Source organism: Protopterus annectens, chromosome 2.part1 (assembly GCF_019279795.1).
Source record: "Protopterus annectens isolate FY-2018-M chromosome 2.part1, PAN1.0, whole genome shotgun sequence".
NCBI classification, from domain to species: Eukaryota; Metazoa; Chordata; order Ceratodontiformes; family Protopteridae; genus Protopterus; species Protopterus annectens.
Window position 1 is genome coordinate 863,490,427 of NC_056729.1, and position 21,491 is coordinate 863,511,917.

At 37.2% G+C, this 21,491-nt stretch overlaps 1 protein-coding gene across 3 annotated transcripts in view; it reads right to left on the reverse strand.

The window, feature by feature from the left end:
• LOC122794259 (plasma kallikrein-like) overlaps nucleotides 1-21,491 on the reverse strand; it is a 943,559-nt gene that overhangs the window by 761,482 nt on the left and 160,586 nt on the right. For all 3 annotated transcript variants that reach the window (XM_044062509.1, XM_044062510.1, XM_044062511.1), the window contains exons 4-5: nucleotides 15,123-15,229; nucleotides 2,861-3,020 (exon numbers count right to left, since the gene is read on the reverse strand). In XM_044062509.1, the coding sequence (XP_043918444.1) occupies nucleotides 2,861-3,020; nucleotides 15,123-15,229 (267 nt within the window). The remainder of the gene's footprint in view (nucleotides 1-2,860; nucleotides 3,021-15,122; nucleotides 15,230-21,491) is intronic.

The window sequence follows — 21,491 nt, forward strand, 5'->3', positions numbered from 1 at the left end:
CTAAAACATAAGACTCATAATAATTTATAGCATTTCAAAGCACTGTGTAACCTTGCAAAGAACCAGGTTAATTTAGATAAAAATCAGTTCTATGCAAAGCCACAAGATCAACACAAATCCAGTCCAAATACCCTCTGGCACACTATCAAAAAGTCCTACACCCTGGAAGTCAGTCTTCACCCAACCCTCCTGTGATAGTACCTCCTGTGAAACAGCATCTCAATTTAACTCCAACTTTATTGATAGCATAACTTCTATCACTAACAAATTCCCTCCATCACCCTCTACTTTTCTCAGTCTCCTATTACCTGTCACGCCACATTTTTTCCTTCCACCAGTTTCTACTCCCTTCATCAAATTCCTCTTGTGCAAGCTCAAGCCATGTTTCCCTTCAGCAGATAATCTTCCTAATGAATTCCTAAAAATGGCTGCTGACTTAATTGCCTATTCAGTCTCCATAATCATTAATTGATCTATCAGGGAAGCTTATGTCCCCTTCCTGAGGAAAAAATCCCTCATCCTTCCCCTCCACAAAGGTGGTACCTCCACAGAAATTTCTAACTTTAGGCCAATTGCTATTCTTTCTCCACAGTCAAAATTGTAGAAAAATGCATCCATAAACAACTTCTTCAATACATATTTGACAATAATCTCCCTCCCACCCACAGACCAGCACACAGCACTATGACTGCTCTACTGTCCTTAACTGACACTGTCAACAAAGCTTGTGACTTAAGAAAGTTTGTCTCTTCTCTGTTCTTAGATCTAACCAAAGCTTTTGATACTGTCTCCCACCTCAAACTCTTATCCTGACTATCTCTTCTGGGCTTAACCGAAACATCCTTACAATGGTTCACTAGCTATCTGTCTAACAGATATCAGTCTGTCAAATGGAACTCTAATGTCTCACCTTACTTACCAGTCAGCACTGGGTACCCCAAGGCTTAATATTAAGTCCACTCCTGTTCAAAATTTTTATTAACCATCTTAATGTTGCCACCAAACAATCCACCCCAATTCAATATGTCGATAATTCTACTTTAACCTGCTCCACCAAGAAACGTTCTCATCTACAGAGTTTAACTCAAGAAGCATTCAGTTCCATTGCGTCTTGGCTCACCAACAACCATCTACTAGTTAACCCAAAAAACCTTAACTTCTTCTATTTTTACCAAAACAATTTTCTCCAGATACTTCTAACTTTGCTATTACTTCTCTAAACAATACTTCAGTTTATGTGGTTTAACACACAAAACATTTAGGTGTAACTATCGACAACAATCTTAAGTTGGATCTGTGTATCAGCAACTGCATAAAAAAACTAATAAAAAATTAGACATGATGTATACGGCTAAGAAATTCATCTCCAACTCTGCAAGAGTAACCCTTGCCACCACATGTCTCTTACCCTCCCTTCTATACACTTCACCTATTCTAATCAATCCTCACCCTTCCCTCAAAGCAAAACTTAGCCAATGCTATAAGAAAATAGCTAAATTTAACACAGGCCAAGCCCACTACTGCACAACTCCTCATATCCACATACTGCATCATCACTACAGCACTGTGTTGTCAAATCATGGGATAACATTCCAGAATCAATCAGACTTATACTCCACTATTATTCCTTCAAGTCTAGGCTGAAAGAACATCTAACCCATAATTGGATCTGCCCGCCCTCCATGCCATCTTAGTAATCTTTTCCATTCCCTTCTCCCCAGCCTTAATAGACTTTTTCTTGATACATCCTACTTCCCTTCAACATTATCTACTTTCCAGCCTAACCTTTCGATAATTCCTTAACCTTCTAATGTTCCTTCTCTCTTTTCTTACACTAATCTTTATCTATCCCAGAAATTATGACTGAAATTTACTACCCAAGTTTCTTGCCAAAAAGTGTAAATAGTTTTTACGACTTGTTACCTATTCTGTAATATATTTTTTATGCAATATAATGTAACATACATATTATGATTCTCTTTTATTTTCTATATAATGTATGTTCAGCTTTATTGCTTGCTTTATATTTGCTTATTTTCTTCTTTTATTGTATCCACAAATTGTACTCCTGTGTGGTTGTCCTAGTCATTGTAACCAATGTTGATTTGTAATTCTGTATACATTGTACTGCAGAGCTTTACTCCCCAAGCCTCCATTGAAAATGGGCTCGTACCCAGTTGGACTTTCCCTATAAACAAATGTCAAATAAATAAATCAATAATTAATTAATTAATTAATTAATTAATTAATTAATTTTCTCCCAGATGGAAACTTATGTACCTAGCAATGGACGCATGCTAGCTGACCCTCAGTATTCAAAAGCCTGCAAGAAGAGCACTCTATGTGCCCAGCAATGGACAAAAGCTAGCTTACCCTAAGTATTCAAAAGCCTGAAAGAAGAGTGCTCTTCAGCACCAGGAAAGTTCTGAAGGGCTTGGTGCAGCACCCAGACTCCTTACACTGCTTGAGCTTCCAATGGTCTGGGCACATAGAAGGTCCTCTTTAGATTTGGAAGACTGGCCAGCTGTTACATTCAAGGCAGTATATAATCCAAATAGCTTATTTTAATGCAGCAGTGATCAAGTGGTGAAAATTGTTTGATCATGAAGAAAGAGGTTTCAAGAAACTGGAATTCTGAAGTATGTACTGTGAGCTAAATGTGGTAATTTTTTTTAATAAAAACCCAAACACTTCAGTTAACTTATTTATATAACATACACTGCTTTCATTTTTAATTCTCATTTTTATATTAATTTTATCTAGTAATTGGTTCTGGCAAATGTTTTTACTGAACAATCAGTATTAAATGTTAAATGTAACACTGGTCTTTTATAACTGTTGTGTGACTCAGTTTGCTTACCGATACGATGCACTGTGAAATTTATTAGTTGCATATGAGAAGAACTGACAGTGGTGATCGTTGGTGCACATTTTCTCACATTCCTTGAAGTTGTCAGCCTTTGTGATATTATAATTTGTCCCAATCATATCCATCCCTTCATAAAGATTTTCTATACATACTGAAAAATAAGTTAAAGGATGAGTTATTAAGACTCTACAATTAGAGATCAATAATTTATGACATTGATACAGAGCAAACATTCCCATCTGTCCTTGTGTGATACAATTTTTTTAATGACATTTTAATGAGCTACTCTAGAATCATCTGAAGGGATCAGAAGCATACATGGCTAACAAACAAATTAAAAGTAAATACAAACTGTTCTTAAAGATGCCAAATCCACTGTTATACTGATGGTCTTGTCTTACAGGATGGTTGCATAATGAGTTGAACACAACGACTATTTGTATTGCTGGTGTTGTAAGAACATTGATGGCTTAAAGAAACTTCTTTTCCATGGAAGTGGCTAAGATTGGCAACTCAGTGAACTCAAACTGCTTACGTTTTAGGCACTGAAGTATTAGATGAAGATATAAAAGGCTGGGAACATGAGGGACATGGACAAGTATTGTGTAAATCTTATAAGCTATGTATACATAGGCACAATGCACTTTTGGATTCAGTGCCTGTATTTGTTGTAAATGTAAGAAATACTTTTTATTGTCAAACTTGATAGCTATATACTCAGATAGATATAGCAATTTTGAAACAGTGTAGTCAGCAATGCCATATATATATATATATATATATATATATATATATATATATATATATATATATGGGATCCATGCAGATGTTCGAAGTTTCACTACTTTGAAAGCCACTTCACCAAGTCCACTTGTTCAAAGTAGTGAAACTTCAAACATTGACTTTGGCAGTCACACTACAGCGCAGAATGGGAATATTCCCTTTTCCCCACTGTAGTGCGATCTCAGAGTTAGTATATTTAAGTAGGGGATGTGGGAGGCACAGTCCCCCACATGGGTGGTGCAGGGGGGCTTGCCCCCCTGCAAAAACATGTTTTAGTGTTTTTTTTTTTTGGGGGGGGGTTGCCTGGGGAACTAGACTTCAGCGAAAGTACACTTTCATTGAAGTGAAACTTTTGCTGAAGTGTGGGTCTCCTGCTCTATTTCGAATAAGTGTACTTTCGATGTAGAGCAGCAGACCCATATATATATATATATATATATATATATATATATATATATATATATATATATATATATATATATATATATATATATATATATATATATATACACACACATACATACACACACACACATATATATATCTATATATATATATATATATATATATATATATATAAATATATATATATATATATGTGTGTGTATACACACACACACACACACACACACACACATACACACATACACACGTGTGTAACTATTTTTTTTCCAAAAATATTTTTATTTTGGTTTCATTATAAACATACGCAGATGTACATGTAACAAATACAATACAACAATAAAACTATTTACAATATTTACATTCATCCATGATAAACAATGATTTTATCCATGAGATGTTAGAAATATTTGTTCAAAAGGTTTTCCAATTTTTGCCATGCTATTTTTTTATGAGTTATGTTTTGAGTTCTATAACAAATGGTTTGCAGTTCTTTTTTACAAACAACTTTTGCTAAATTAATAAAATCTTTAAACATCCAATCTTGCTTGCTTTTCCAGTTCAAAGTAATAACTTTTCTGGCAATTGCAAGAATTAACCAGAGTAACTGAATCTCAGATTTAGGTATTACATTAGGTATAGGAACACTGAATAGGATTAGTGAGTTAGAAATATGACAGTTATCAGACCATAAAGCATTTACAAAATATCTGAAGTCTTTCCAGTATTGAACAACATTTCTACATTCAATGAACATGTGAACCCAGTTGGCCTCTAGTAATTCATCACATTTCCAACATTTACTTTCACTGTTTTTGAGTATAAGATTTATTTTATGTGGAATATAGAAACTCCTATTCATAAATGTACATGTATACAATCTCCAGTATAATGAAGAAGAGGTACCATATGTAGAATTCAATAACAATTTTTTTGATTCATCAGATATTTGTTCTCCATTAATCTTTAAATAGTAATTCCATAAATCTGAGTCAAAATTTAAAGTGCCTTCTCTTAGTATCTTAAAGACAGGTGAGATACTTAATTTTGATTATCTGCCTTTTCAAGCCACCGTATGTAACTATTTTGATAGTTATGAATTTGGACTATTTGCCATGAAGTTAATGATGTTCAAATATAAGCAAACAATATGAGGCAGTCTAATGCAAAATAAAAACATTACAGGATATTGGCTGCATTACATAAACATATACCACAAGTATGAATATGAATAGTCTTGTGTACAAGTACTAATTAACTTCAAATTAGTATGATATATGTAAAACATATATATTGAAATCAAAGAGAAGGAAAAGCAAGTTAAAATGATTTTGTGCATGTCAAAAATTAAATTATGAGAAAAGGAAGTAAGAAGATGATAATCAATTAAAAAAAAGCTAAACAAGAAAGGCAAACCAAAGCAGGCTGATGAAGACTGGTTAAACACAAGCCAAACAATCCAAATAGAAAAATAACCAGTCAACATGGCTGAATCGAATAAAGTTGCAGTTCCAAAGTTTAATAAAACAGCATAAAAATGTTAAATAAAACAACATAAAAATGCTAAAAACATCCAAGAGAAAGACACGCAGATCTAATAAAGCAGGTATAAAATGCTGCTTAAATGCACAGTTTCAGGTCTACCTCTTAAGGTCACGTGACGTGAGCAGTGGTCTTAAAGAAGCATAGTCATTTAGACCCATCCCTCCATCACTTTGTAATTCTAAAATCCATTTAGTTACAATGCATTCTGTTTTAGTGCTGACATCACCACCTCTAATGCTAACATTAAAAAGTTGCAGCACAATAAACTTAAACTTAGGGGTACTTCCAGAAACTAAAATATGTTTTGACAGTGCATTTGTTTTATCTTTTCTAGAGACAGCATAGATATGTTCACGCACACAGTCTTTCAAAGCTCTATTAGTTTTATCAACATAAAATCTTTTTCAAACAGTGCAGCTAGCTAAATAAACAAGATTGCAGCTCTTACAATTTGCAAAGAAATTGAATTTATAAACCTGCTTAGTCTCAGGATGCTCAAATCTATCAGTAGCTTCAATAAACTGACACATATACATTCTCTACAAGGGAGTGTTCCTATTCTAACAGTAATCCTTTGTTTCTTTTGAACAGGTTTATAGCACAACATTTTTCTCAGAGAAGTGCTGCTCTTAAAATAAAATTTAGGAACCTCACCTAAAATAGTTTTGTTTCTATCATCACATGTAAATGCCAGTGTTTTGTTTAATAATATCACAGACAGAGCTAACATCATTTGAGAAGATAATGCCCATTCTCAAAGTGTCTCCTTGTGACTCTTCGCATCTGGGTCTTGATGAGGGAAATATGGTTTAGCCTGGTCTTTCCTATTAGAAAGACCCCCTTGTCATGCTACATGTATTGGATGCTGTTGGCAGCCTCTGTTACTACAATCATGTGCCAGCTCATCAAAAGCAAATGCCATACATTCATCAGCTGCATTGAGTCTGGCATACCTAAGGAACTGTCCTTTCAAAACATTCCTAGGAATATGTTGTGGATGCATACTCTGCCCATGTAATTTCTTAGTGGTTTTAACATCTAAAACCTCAATATTCACAGCAGAGTACTTAAGGGTAAATCATAGGAGCTTAGTTGTCTGTTGCAGGTATTCAACAAAATCATGCAGCATAGAAACAGAACCTTCCTATACAAAAAATATGTCATCCACAAACCTGGCATAGTATGAAACATTCTATTTAAAAAAGGTTGCTCTCATTAAAGACATAGAGTGTCTCCCAATAAGCTAACACTAGGTTTGCATAGCTATTGGAACGGGGTGTTCCCTTCACTACACCCACCCTCTGCTTGTAATGTTGATCATTAAAAGTAAAAACATTGTTCAAAATCAAATCAAGAAGTACACCTATGAGATAAATATGTCCTGCACTATAATCAGAATATTTAGACAAGAACAGAGTGACAAATTCAATCCCTGCATCATTGGGTATGACTGTGAAAAGTGATACCACATCCACTGTAACCAACAGAAAATTGTCACTGCTTTTGGGACTGGACCACTCAAATAAAGCTGTTAAAAAGTGCTTAGTATCTCTAAGAACAGTGTTAACTTTATCTAATACTGGTCACAGTTGCTTTTCAACATAAATAGATAAAGTCTTAGTTGCCCAACCACAGCCAGAGACAATAGGCTTCATCGGAGAATTTTCTAAGAATTTATGAATTTTGGGGAGGTCATGTAAAATAGGAATGGATGGATATTCAGTCAGAAAATATTCAAACAATTCCTTAGTTGTTGGATATTTGCACGTGGAAGAACTCCAGCACATCCTCCTGTTTAACTAACCTAAAGATATTGCTATTGTTATTGATGTATATCAAGAAACCTCCACCTTTAGCCTTTGTCCATGCAGCTACTGGTTTAAAAGCAGTGAAGGCACTTAAACCATGCACTGCCATAGGTACCTATGTAGTAACAAGTAAATCCTGTCTAATCATTCCCTTATCCAAAATTGTTACTCCTTTTTCACAGACCACTGTCTGCACAAATCCACATTTTTAATTTTTTTGTAGAATACTGGTAAATCCTATTTCAAGACTACACACAACACCTGGGGTAAAACTAGTATCTCTACTCCAATTAATAAGATTTGAGAAAAGGTACCTCCTGCCTTTATAGCTAACACATACAAGCCATGATATTAGGTTATCACACACAAGTCATTTTTGTAGATTTAGCCAACGTCATTCACTTATCCCTGAACAATTACTCCAGACTCTATCACCTTTTCTATTGAGCATTATAACCCTTCTGTTTCCCTAGCCATACACAATGATCTACCTTTAAGTTTTCCATAGCTGTCTCCATGGTCATATCTACAGGAGTCCTACTTGGGTAAGTACTTCAACCTTAATACTCTTCCCCCTGATATAAACAATATCTCTAACATTCTTGCCTTTATGCTGATGACTTAGCATTCTGCTCTGCTGTTTCACCACTAAGATGCCATCTCCAAAATTAATCACCTTCTCAAGTGAGTGAATGCAAGAGAACTTCTCATTTCTAAGAAAAATTGTGCTCTTCAGACATAAAAATAGTGGCACAAACAGACTTCCTTCCCATTTAATCCCCTATGCTGTTCTTACTGAAAAGACATAATAGTGCAAATATTAGGGGACTATGCATGCAAACATTATTATATATCACAAGCAATATAAACAAAAAATATTTGTAAATTCTAAAGTAAAATAAAACACCTATACCAATTCAAGGATCCACAAGGAAATAAACAAGCAAACAACAACAAAAAAGCAAAAAGCTGCTAGTAGTTTTCTCCCAGACACTGGTCCTTTACTACACCCCATGTATAATTACCATTTCTACTAAAGATAATATCAAACTAATTAACTGCCATTTTTGAGCAGATAAACCTCTAGTCAATTTAAATTCCAGATTTTCATAATCTCATCAGAGCTTAATATGCATCACCTCTGCTTTTGACATAGTATGTCCTACATACAAATCAATCCTTTTATCATGATCATTTAGAAAGGCTGCTTGTTTCTGCTTCAAGCCTGTAGTATAAACTAATGAAAGAAGACATAAAACTATGGAAATAAATATAAACAGGAAATGTAAAACAGGAACAATTTATTTACAATACTGTTCTGGCTACATAATTACCCTTAACTCATATAGTCCTTAGATTCCTGACTGGATATTAAAAACAAATCTAAGCTATGATGCTGGGTGTCTTCCTGACACACTAAGCAATCACTTCCCTGCCTACTTGATTAGAAAACATGCAAACAATTCCTGTAACATTTAATTTCTCTACAGTCACAATAAAAACACTTTTCTCCTACCTTATTTAATACTCTTCTTCAACAATATGACTGGGCACCTCTAAAAACTCTTCAATTGGACCGTGCAAAATAGTACTTCAATAGTGCTTTCCTGCAAATGTTTAATGATCTAGCCCGAATTAGAAAAATTCGTACCAAAATCCAATCAGCTTTCCTGGTTGTCAAAAGGCACAATTCTTCTACTAAAACAAATGGATAGAGCCTGGTATCTCTTTCAGAATAATAGAAGTAAACAAAATCTCATTACCTACCAACAACTTCAAAATCAAACCAAAAAACTAATTAAACAAGACAAAAAAAATACTTCTAAACAAGTCAGCTAAAATACCAGAAAAATCCCAAAAGATTCTGGCAAACAATCAACCTCCTTCTCAACCCAGGAAGACCCACTACCCCAGCCCCAACTCTGACCAACCCAAACTATTGCATAGCGACTCAATTTAACTCCCATTTTATTAACTCAATAACCTCTCTACTAAACAGAACCCCTAATACACCTCTGTCCATACCTCAAACCTGCAACAACAATTCTACCCTCCTCTATCTCAAACCTATCCAAACAAGTTATGTTAAAAATCTCCTTTCTAAACTAAAACCTTGCACACTAACTGCAGACCAGCTACCTGGTGATGTTCTACAACTAGTTGCTATTTCCATCACTTACCCTATATCTATTCTCATTAACCATTCTATTTCTGAACAGTACGTACCACTCCTCTGGAAAATATTTCATGTCATACCCTTACATAAAGGCACTCCCTCTACTGATGTATCCAACTGCAGACCCATAGCCATTTTGTCACCACTTGCCAAAATCTTAGAAAAATGTATACACAAACAGATCTTAGACCACTTTCTGTCAAATAATCTATTATCTAATATACAACATGGCTTTCAACCTAGGCATAGTACCAGTGCAGCTCTAATTAGCTTTACTAATACCATAAATCAACTCAAAAACAAAAAACTAGTCTCTGCTACCTTCCTAGATATATCAAAAGCATTTGACACTGTATCTCATCAAATATGTCTCAATAAACTGGCTTTCTACCACTGCAGCTCTGAAGCCCTAAGCTGGTTTAATAACTACCTGTCAGATAGGAAACAAGCCACTTTATGGGACAATAAACTCTCCCCCACCTCCCTATATGTGTAGGAGTCCCACAAGGATCTATCCTTGGCCCACTTTTATTCACAATTTTTACCAATGACCTAAACTCCTCAGCAAATTCAGCCCAAACCATACAATAGGCTGACTATGTTTCCCTGATCTGTTTTGCCCCCTCTATTAAAGAACTCCAAGAAAAAACTCAGGCAGCCCTCCACAATATTGAAAACTACTTAACAGCCCAACAACTTATACTTAACCCCAATAAAACCAAGCTTATGGTTTTCTATAACACCTCAACAACAACCAGCCAACTACCTATCTCTATTTCCTCCTCCAATGGCACAAAAAATAGAACCCGCTGAAATACAAAACTTCTTGGTGTCACAATCGATAATGGACTTAAGTTTGACAAACGCCTTGCACTAAGAATTAAAAAGGTTTATGTCAAACTGGGTTCTCTCTATAGGGCTAAGTCATATCTTACTGACAATGTCAGACTCGCAACAGCCAGAACCCATCTCTTATCTTCCCTGCTTTACTGTTCACAAATATTTACCAATCTTCGCAAATCTGAACTGAACAGCCTTAAATCTTGCTAAAGCAAAATGGCCAAAGTTGCCACTAATCAGTCTCAAAGATCTCACCATTGCACTGCCCTTCTCCAGCTGAACTGGTTAGAGCTCCCTCACCTGCTTACTCTGACTCAAATACTAACTGTGCATACAGTCTTATACAAACCTGACAACTGCCCAGCTCTAACTGACCTTGTCCAACCCTACACTAACCTAAAATCTCTTAGGTCTGCTGATAAAGTATTGTTGAAGGTTAACAAAATCCAAAACTCTCACAATGTCTCCTTATACTCCCATATCATTGCCAAACACTGGAATTCTCTACCTCAGCATATTCTGTGTATCAATGATACGTATTCATTTAAACATTCCCTAAAGGAATATTTCACCAAACATAGGATTTGCTCATGTTCTCCACCAGGCCAACTAATTTAACCCCTTACTGTCTAATTTCCTTCTCTCTACCACCCATTGTCAATACTTCTTGGCACTTGAGCCTTCTTACCTTCAGTTTGTGATATTTTTATATTAAAAAAAAACAGAAAACAAATATATATTTTTTTTGTTTGCATGAATAGTATAAGCTTATTGTAGTACCATTGTTATATGCTTTTACATACAATTCAACTAACATTTTAACTCCTATTGTAATTGTCATATGTACAAATGTATAATTATGTAATTTTCCTTGGAGTTTTCTCCCCGGGTCTCTGGTGAAAACGGGGTTCTGGCCCAGTTGGACACTACCCTGGTAATAGATGTAAATAAATAATAAATACTTACTTGATATAAATAATTATTTGAGCCAGTCAAAAGAAATACTAAAGCTAAACATCCAGCTTGTCCTATTGTCACTTCCTCCCCAAACACACAAGTACAAAAAGAGAAGCTTATCTTACTTTTGTTTATACTGTACTCTTCCAAAGTCTGTAATCATTGAAATATTTGCAGAGTACTTAAACTGTAAACTTTCTTTCCCAGTCTAATACTCAAACATTAATTATATTTTTTAATGCTCTAAAATCTCTTTTATAAAAATACTATAAATGTATTTCATGGTAGCAAATGCCTTTGATGAATGCATCTATGTGTACACCAGACTTGTAGGTATATTATTCTTCTATAAGCTCATAACCAAAAAATGTTCCTTCTGGCCCTGTCCATCCATCCTCAACCCCTTTTCCCATGGGGTTGAGATGTCACTTCAGCTGTGACAATCATCTCAAGCCAAGGTTTACACTGCCAGGGGGCTATCCCTGCCACTGCAGTTCATTCGTACCACTGACTCGCGCACACACACACACACACACACACACACACACACACACACACTTTTACCTATGGCCAGTTTAGAGTGTTGAATCCACCTACTGCATGTCTTTGGAATGTGGGAGGAAGCCAGCACACCCAGAGGAAACCCACTTGACCACAGGGAGGACATGCAGACTCTACACAGAAGGCACCCCACCCGCGAATCAAACTGGGTAACCTATTGCTGTAAGGTGACAATGCTAACCACTGCACCACCACTGCACAAAGTTAAAATGAATATCTTAACATCTTTGAGTTTCTCTGAAAGTCCAGTACAACTATGTGAACTAATGTGAAAAAAAAAAAAATTCACTACTTTCATTAAAATGAATCATATGGAAAGTAGTATCCACCTAAAAACAAACACCAGCCCTAATATGTAGTCTTCTTTGTGGGATATGCAAGCAATAATGCCCAAAAGAGTGTGTGCTCTTTATAAACAATGCTCACCCAGGGGTGTTCTGAGGTATGACTCCATAGTCAGAGGGCCTCTATACTCCTGGAAGGGTATTATTTACCCAGTAACACACAGCCTGGAGGCCATTATTGCGCTTAAAGAATGTGCTATCAGTAAAAATGTTGTGTTTTACTTTTTTATTGCTATAGTATTATTATTATTATTAGTGGGGCAGCCACTGTGGTGCAGCGATTAGCGTTGCGCCCTTACAGCAAGAGGTTCTCTGGTTCGATCCTTGGCTGGGGTGCCTTCTGTGCGGAGTCTGCATGTGCTCCCTGTGATCGCGTGGGTTTCCTCCAGGTGCTCCAGTTTCCTCCCAAATCGCAAAGACAAGTTGTAGGTGGATTGGACACTCTAAATTGGCCCTAGGTGTGAGTGCATGCATGTGTGTGCCTTCTGTGGAGGGTTGGGTGCCATGCTGGCAACTCAACACCGTAAAACTCCACTACCAATCATGAGCGGACAGGTGATCTGCTGTGGCGACCCCTAACCAGGAAAATCTGAAAGAAGAAGTATAATAATTATTATTAGTAGTAGTAGTAGTATTACTATTATTTATATCTTTGATGTAAATTAGTTTCTCTGCCTAATGTTTCAAACTTGCTGCAGTATATGTAAATGGAGTTGGAGGAAGTATTTTATATCCAAAACATAAGACTTTCACCTTTGCCACAATACAGCATCCTTGACTCTAGATATTTATTTCATGTGCTGGTCCCTTACTCATCAAATTTGTGGTTTATTGGCAGTCATTGGGGATTGAAGTCAAACAATAATGACACATATTTGAGTTTGACAGTATTTCCTTCAGAAAATGCATGCTAAAACAAATAATTTTATTCTAGCAACTTTCTAAGTTTATATCAGCAGTTGTTTAAAATTTGTTATTTTTTAGCCTTTGTTCCCAACCTCTAAGCTCAATAAATCTGGACAAATTACAAAATAATGGGGGGGGGGGCAAAGGTCTAAAATTAGGGACATATTTTAAATATTGTTCTTATAAACTTAGAACGTTGCTAGAATAACAGGGTTTGGGTTGACATGCATTTTCTAAATGATAAAAAGTCCAAAAGGCAAATGTATGTCACCATTTAGTGACTTTACTCCTATACAGTTTGCCAGAAAACCACAAATTTTATAAGGAATAATCTGATAAACAGTAGCCAAATATCTGGACATTCTGTAAAAATCTGGACAGTTAAGAGATATGGTCCCCCCTTAATTTAGGCTTTATCCAGATTTCTTCAGCCAAGTGGTTGAGAGGTACATACAATCGCTCTCACTCTTTCTCGCAGACACAAACACACACACTTCTACTTTCATGCATACAAGCATACATACACTAACACACACAGACAAAAACTTAAACATACACACAGACATAACTTTTCTTTCTTTTTTAAATGTTTCAAATATCAACTTGCTAAACAGCAAAAGTGCTGCTTAGCAAGTGTAAAATGATGGCTCAATCAATCTCATTCTCACTTTCATGCCTGCATATACTCACACACACACACACACACACACTCACACACACACACACACACACACACACACACACATACAAACACACACACACACACACACACACACACACACACACACACACACACACACACACACACACACACACACACACACACACATACAAACACACAAACACACACACACACACACACACACACACACACACACACACACACACACACACACACACACACACACACACACACACACACACACACACACACACACACACACACACACACACACACACACACACACACACACACACACACACACACACACACACACACACACACACACACACACACACACACACACACACACACACACACACACACACACTCCTTTTTTAACGTTCTATATTTATTTAAATTTTACGCTCGCTAAACAGTAAAAGCTTAGTGAGTGTATAATAATGGCAACTGTTACCTTCGTTACTATGCAGTCTTCATGGCACCTTAATATGCTGCCATGAAGTGGCGGACTCATTTTTCAGTGGGCATTACCTGTACATTAACACCCTGCTAGAGAACGTTTGTTCTCCAATTAGGGTACCAATGTACATGTCGCCCATTCTCTAAAGTGATAATAACAATGTGAATCCACTACAGATGATCCAGAAAGTGTTGATTAAAAATATTAAGTCCCACTTCATTCCAGACACCCAAACTTACAGCAGTTCTCACCTAGTCTATTGCAACATAAAATTCCCACACAAGTTCTGCAAATTTTTCTATGGAACTTTTCTATATCCAAATTGTTTATAGATAAGCAAAGCTGTGCGCAATGTTATCTTTTTTTCATAATAGGGACCGTTTCTAATGTGCGAGTTATAGGGCATGCACTGTGCCATGGATCATCAGAGTGTAAATGAGGAAACAGCCAATAAAATTAAACATTCACCAAAATCACACCACTTTAGAAAGTTGGACATAACAAAACATTAAACAAAGAGGTGCTCTACACATTTTTCCGAGGTATGAAAAGGCAAAATAAGCAGAGAAGCATCATTTTAACATTTTGCAGGTGGTGGCATAGCAGGAGAGTGAGGTTAGATATATGAACGTTGTAGTTCAGAAATTAGATGCCATATGTTAAGCAAATGCAAAGGACTTAGACTTGAAATGTATTACATCTGTCCTCTAACAAGAGCATTTTATTAACATACTTCACACTGTTAACTGTGTTTAGACTTTTCAGTCAATAATCAATGGGTCTTACCAGATATTTGAGACTGGCATTGTTTTAAGGAATGTCCAGAAACAGCTCCGTTGAATGTTACGTTCTTTGGTAGTGTTCCATCACCTTCTTTTAAAAAGCAGGAAAACCTTTGATAAAAGGTGACAGAACAAATATGAATGCCCTTAAGTGTAAAATACCTTTATTGTTTTACTGGTCTGATCCTCAAAATTTCAGTGTAATAATATTCTTTACATAAGTAACTTGAAAAGCAATAAAGAAGAATTAAATAACTGTGATGATGTTCTGTGATCTTAACAGACTGAACACCTTTGCCGCAACATAAAATCATTGAGTAAACTCAGTACTTTTGCAATAAATATTAGTTATCTTACAGAAGAAACATAATTCAATAAGCACAACAGCACAGCCGCCAGTATTTTCAGTGATATGATTTGAGTGAAACAATCTACTGAGACAGGGGAACATTGTGTACAATATTAAGAAGTTATTACCGATAATTTGGCTTGAAATTATCTATTCTTTCAGTATGTAAAATGTTGTACAGTATGTTCTTAGTTTCATTATTAACTTAATCTTAAAAATTTAATAAGGATCAGTAGATTCAAAATGAAGGCAACAACAGAAGTGTAGCACATATGTCTGTGCTCTGTTGTCATATACATGGCCTGCATTTGCTGCGATATTCAGTCACATTGCAAGAAACAAGGAATAGCACAGGTGTTAGGCTGTACTTGGGCTGAATGCAGCTCAGTTTTATGAAGAGCATACTGTTAGTAAGACTCAGCTCTGTAGTTACCTACAGCAGACTAAGAAGAATGTGCAGTATACGCATCTCTGAGTACCCAAGAGGCCATTTACAGCTCGTTAGGAATTATAGGCTCATAGGTTCATAGGTTGGTACTGGGCTATCTGCCCGAAGGCAAATATTAGCCCAGCCACATTCTGCGGTATTCACCTCCCCTTTATTAGTTCCCTAGACCCTTGTACTAGCAGCTACTACCCTTGGCCCCTATCTAGTAGTGCTGTTGGTGTGATCCCCGGTGTGAACTTTCTGTTACCCATCCACTCATCAAGGTTCCTCTTGAAGAATGATAGTGAGGGTCTTTGTCTTATGTAGATCGGGACCCTGTTCCATAGTAAGGGAAGTCTCTGCTAAGGGAATCGATCCCTCCAGCATGTTCTATTCATTGTTGTGTTGAGGTTTATATCCCTAGAGCGTGTAGCACGAGTAGATTTGGTTGGACATGGCTCTGTACGTTAGACAGAGATCGCCTCTGAGAAGGCGGTATGCAACAGAGAACAGTTTTAGCTTTTTTAATCATGCTGCATAGGGCAACTGTTTGAGGCCAGTAATCCTCTTGGTTAGGTACCTCTGTGGTCTCTCCATGTCTAGCCAGGTACATTCCAATTGGTGCATTGTACTCAATAATGGGTCTGATGAGGGAAGAGTAGAGGGGCACCATTACATCCTTAGATCCCGATGCAAACCCTTTTGTGATCAGATGGGTCACATAGAAGGATTTTCTAACCACTTTGGCGACATGGTTATCAAAGGAAAGCTTACGATCTACTTGGGTCCCTAGATCCCTTATTTCTTCTTCAGATTTTAGGGGATTACCTCCTATGTTGTAGTTTGCGAGTACTCTGTTTTATATTTTATTTACATATGGTATGGTAACTCACAAATACACCCAGTTAAAACATGGAGTTTACTTTTATAGTCAAGAATTTCCATATCTCCCAGCTTCTCCACAGGACTGTTAGTATACTATCAAAATAGTTCAGTGTGTTACTTTTCCTGAAACTATCTATAGAATCGGTACGATGACTCTGCAGTAGTTTGATGGGAACAATAAATATGAACTATTCAGCAATCTCATCTGGCACAATTCCTTAATTTGCTAATGACCCAATCCCTCCGAGCTACACGCTCTAGGGACCTAAACCTTGTCACCACAATAAACAGGACACGCTGGAGGGATAGATTCCTGTCCCAGAAACTTCCTATACTCTGGAACAAGCTACCCATCTATGTCAAGCAAAGTTCTTCATTAGCACTCTTCAAGAAAAATCTTGATGAGTGGATGGGAAATAGGAAATACACCTCGGGGATTACTGCTGTGTCTCTGCTGGACAGTGGCACAGGAAAATAACTTTCTTGGGTGGCGTAAGCTATGGAACCTTGCTGGCTAGGCTTACATAGGCCCTTGGGCCAATAGGCTAGTACCTACCTATGAACCTATTTTATCAGCTATTCGGAGTCAAGATCTTTGCAGCAAGCAGTAGAATATGGTATAAGTATGTCCACTATTGTCTCTAATTTTCCAAGGATAAAGTTGCAAATATATTCCAAAATTATAAAGTTAATAATCAAAGTGTTATGAACTATACATATTGTTTCTGGCAGCAGTTCATATGTAGGACAGAGAAGGAAAAGACACTGACTGTATACCCTGCTAGTGAATGAGTGCACAGCTGCAGTTAATTGTAGTGAATTCAAAACACACTAAATTCATGACTTCTGCTCAGTGCTACTTCAGCAGCTATAGTACAAGTTCAAGACAGTACCAGGTGCTTTATGAAAAATGCAGCCTGCGAAGAAAACAAGATTAACGTATTTCTGCTTATTTTCAAGCTCTGTGTCAATGACAGAAAATCTGTACTGTGAACCCACTGCAGTAATAGCAGTGTTGACTCATAGACCTATTAGGACTATAACGTCAGAACAGGTGCAGATGACTGTTTGCAAGAATTGCAGCCTAAAGCATGAATGATATAACTTTTAACTAAGCCAACATGCTGCAAACCAAATTTATGTGGATATCCAGTTTTAGTTACGTTCCCACACTGTGGAAAGTATCACATATAATTCCCCTCCACAAAGGCGGACCCTCCACAGAACTAACCAATTACCGCCCCATAGCTATTCTCTCCCCACTCTCCAAAATACTAAAGAGATGCATACACTCTCAGGTCTCAGACTACCTCCTTACTAACAACCTCCTTTCCAGTACTCAGCATGGTTTCCGACCAAACCATAGCACCACCACTGCCTTACTCTCCTTTACTAACACTATCCTTCAGCATAAAAACAATGGCTATCTCTCCTCTGCTACTTTCCTAGACCTATCTAAAGCATTTGACATGGTCCCACACAAACAACTTATCTCTGTCCTCAATAACCTATCCTTCTCACAATCGGTCACCAACTGGTTTCAGAGTTACCTGTCTGACCGCCAACAATCCGTTGTATGGCAGAATGACATATCTCCCCAACTACCTGTCTCCATAGGGGTTCCCCAAGGATCCATCCTTGGACCCCTACTCTTCTCTGTTTACACCAATAATCTAGCCTCTGCCACCAAACATGGCACGCTCATACAATACGCAGATGACTCGACCATCATCTGCTCAGCCCAGTCCCTACCAAAACTGCAAAAAGTCACAAAGGAAGCTTTTCCTCTGTTGAAACATGGTTATCCGATGCCCGATTAATACTCAACCCAAACAAAACTAAACTACTCATCTTCCAACCCACCAAACATACTCAAAACAACTCTCACTTTAACATCACGGCAAAAGACAACACCACTATATACCCAACTGAACACACCAAATTGCTAGGAGTGGAAATAGACAATAAACTAAAATTTGACATTCACATATCTATGACTATAAAAAAAGTCCACAAAAAACTAGGAGCGTTATACAGAAATAAACAATTTCTCACCAAAGCAGCAAAGATTTCAATAGCAAATTCCCACCTTATCTCCACCCTACTTTATGCCTCTCCAATATATACCAAACTAAGGCAATGTGATCTAAACAAGCTAGAGACCTGCTACAACAAAATCACCAGATTCTCCACAGGGGCATCCTACCGTAGTCACCACTCTCTCACTTGCTGAACTGGGCTGGCTTGAACTCACTCACCTCCTTCAGTGGTATCAACTCTCACTCGCCCACAAACTAGTAAACCATCCACTAAATGTCCCATCCCTCCAGAATCTACTCCAACCCTATCACACCACCAGACCCCTAAGATCCAGCAGCAAAAATCACTTACAGATCACTAAAGCCAATAACTCTGCTGGTGAAGCACTATTCTCTTGCGCCATAGCCAAATTATGGAACTCACTCCCACCCACAATTACCTCTATACCATCATGCACCCACTTCAAAACTTTACTAAAAGCGCTACTAAAAACATGCTGGCTATGCCCTTGCAACTCCCACTCTAATATCATCCACCCCATCCAACCACTACCTTTCTTTCCACTCCACTAACTACCTTGATTATAGCAAGCTCAGATGCTCATAAGCCAGTACTTATTATACAGCACGAACTTCTTCTTCTTCTTGTAACATTTGTTAATGTCTGGTATGCACTTCACAGATAAAGATTCTAGTTGTCTACTGATGTACTATGTTCTTCATCTGTAAATATGTTGTAAGTAATTGCTATGTAAATTGTTATTCACTATGTAATCCAATGTATATACTGTCTGTTTATTTTAACTGTGGAGCTTTTCTCCCCGGGCCACCGCTGAAAATGGACCTACGTCCAGTCGGACACTCCCTGTCAACAAATTTAAATAAATAGATAATAAATAAATGTTTACTTCTGCACTTGTTTTAAAATGCAGCAACAACAGATGGAAGCTACAGAAACCTCAAATATAAGATTCAAAAATTGTGTAGTAGTTAAATGCATATTTGGCAACAAACTACTTTGTCCTGACGTCTCCTCCACCCTCCTCAGGGAATGAGTGGCAGACAAACCTAAAAACAGAGTGTGCTAGATTCAGGTTCCAGGAAGGAAGGAAGATGTCAATAAAGCTGCAGTAGAACCGGAACTGGATTGGACAGGGAGGGGCAGATGAGACAGTATAAAACAGAAGACAAAATTCAGGTAAGCCTGTTTACCATAGTAACTGTAAAATAAGCAGTTGTTCTATTTTCCCCATTATCAGAAGACCACTGGTGGCATTATTTGTTGGCTGAAGCTTTGCATACATTGGATGTTATGTAAGACCTACAAAATGTAACGTTTGTTGGTTGTGTAGCATTCTGTACTATTGGCAGATTGGGAACAGTGTGTAATTTCTTGACATTTATGTGTGTGTGTGTGTGTGTGTGTGTGTGTGTGTGTGTGTGTGTGTGTGTGTGTGTGTGTGTGTGTGTGTGTGTGTGTGTGTGTGTGTGTATTCTTGTAGAAAAGGGGGTGAGGGGGGAGCTACTGCTTGCTTTTGTGACTGGATTTTCCTGCATGGTGTTTGGACTGCATTATGCTGTCTTGGATCAGAGTGAATGAAATGGTGTGGACAGTTGTCCAGCAAAGTGTAAGGGGCCATAGAATTTGGCATCTTAGTGTGTAATGAGCAAGCTTTATCATACTGCAAAATGTTTCTTTGAGTGGCTAAAAAATTTAAAAGAAAAATATATCCAAATAATTTATTGCTACAACTTAAAGTGTCAGCTCTGGTTGTTTAAGTCTGAAATGTGGTTTGCTGGTGCTTTGAAAAGAGAAATAGAGTAGCAATACCACATTTAAAAATGATGCTTTTAGTTAAACATTTTCTTTCCTTAAAAATACAGATTTTCTTCAATTTCTGTACACTGGTTGCCACAATCTATATTTGACTGCATCTGAAACTCCCCATTTTTGTTTGCAGATTGGTGAGGTCAGGTAGGACTTTCATGAAGTCAGTATTCACTGTGCTACTGAAGTGAAAGTGTCAGGAGCATTATATGCTCAGTTTCCCAAGATCGCTGAAGGAGGACTTGCAAACATGAAAAGAATTACTGAAGTGGTTCAACATCATTCTAATACAGGGACTGGATGGACAGCAATGACTTAGAGCTCTCGCAGACATTGTTGGTTTGGTGGACATGGGGTGGAGCAGTTCTTAAGAGAAAATGGTTTACCTGACCATATCAAAAAGATTGAAAACCTGCAGGTGTACTGAAGGATATTGCTGTCTTCAAGTTTATGCCAATATGGGTAGCCATTATGGTGTAGGGTTCAGACTTGATGAATAGGATTATTATATTTTAATCATATAGTGAGAGAAGTAGTGAATCAAATGGCCACATGGATATCTAAATCTTGCTGAATGTAAGGTTTATTAAGAAAATCAGTATTGCATTTTGAAATGTAAGTTTTTCCTGCATGTTATTTTCCAGCATAATCCCTGAAAGGCTCTTTTGTTTACAGCTGAGCACATTTTTAAGATTAACATTAGTTGTAGACCTATTTGCCAGTGGAAGCATGTCATCTGATAAAAGATTTCAGGGCAACTACCACCTTAAAGGCATACAGTGGCTTTGCATGGACTTTCTGCACTCATTGAAGCAGTAGAGTAGGTGTCATTCCTTACAAAGCCT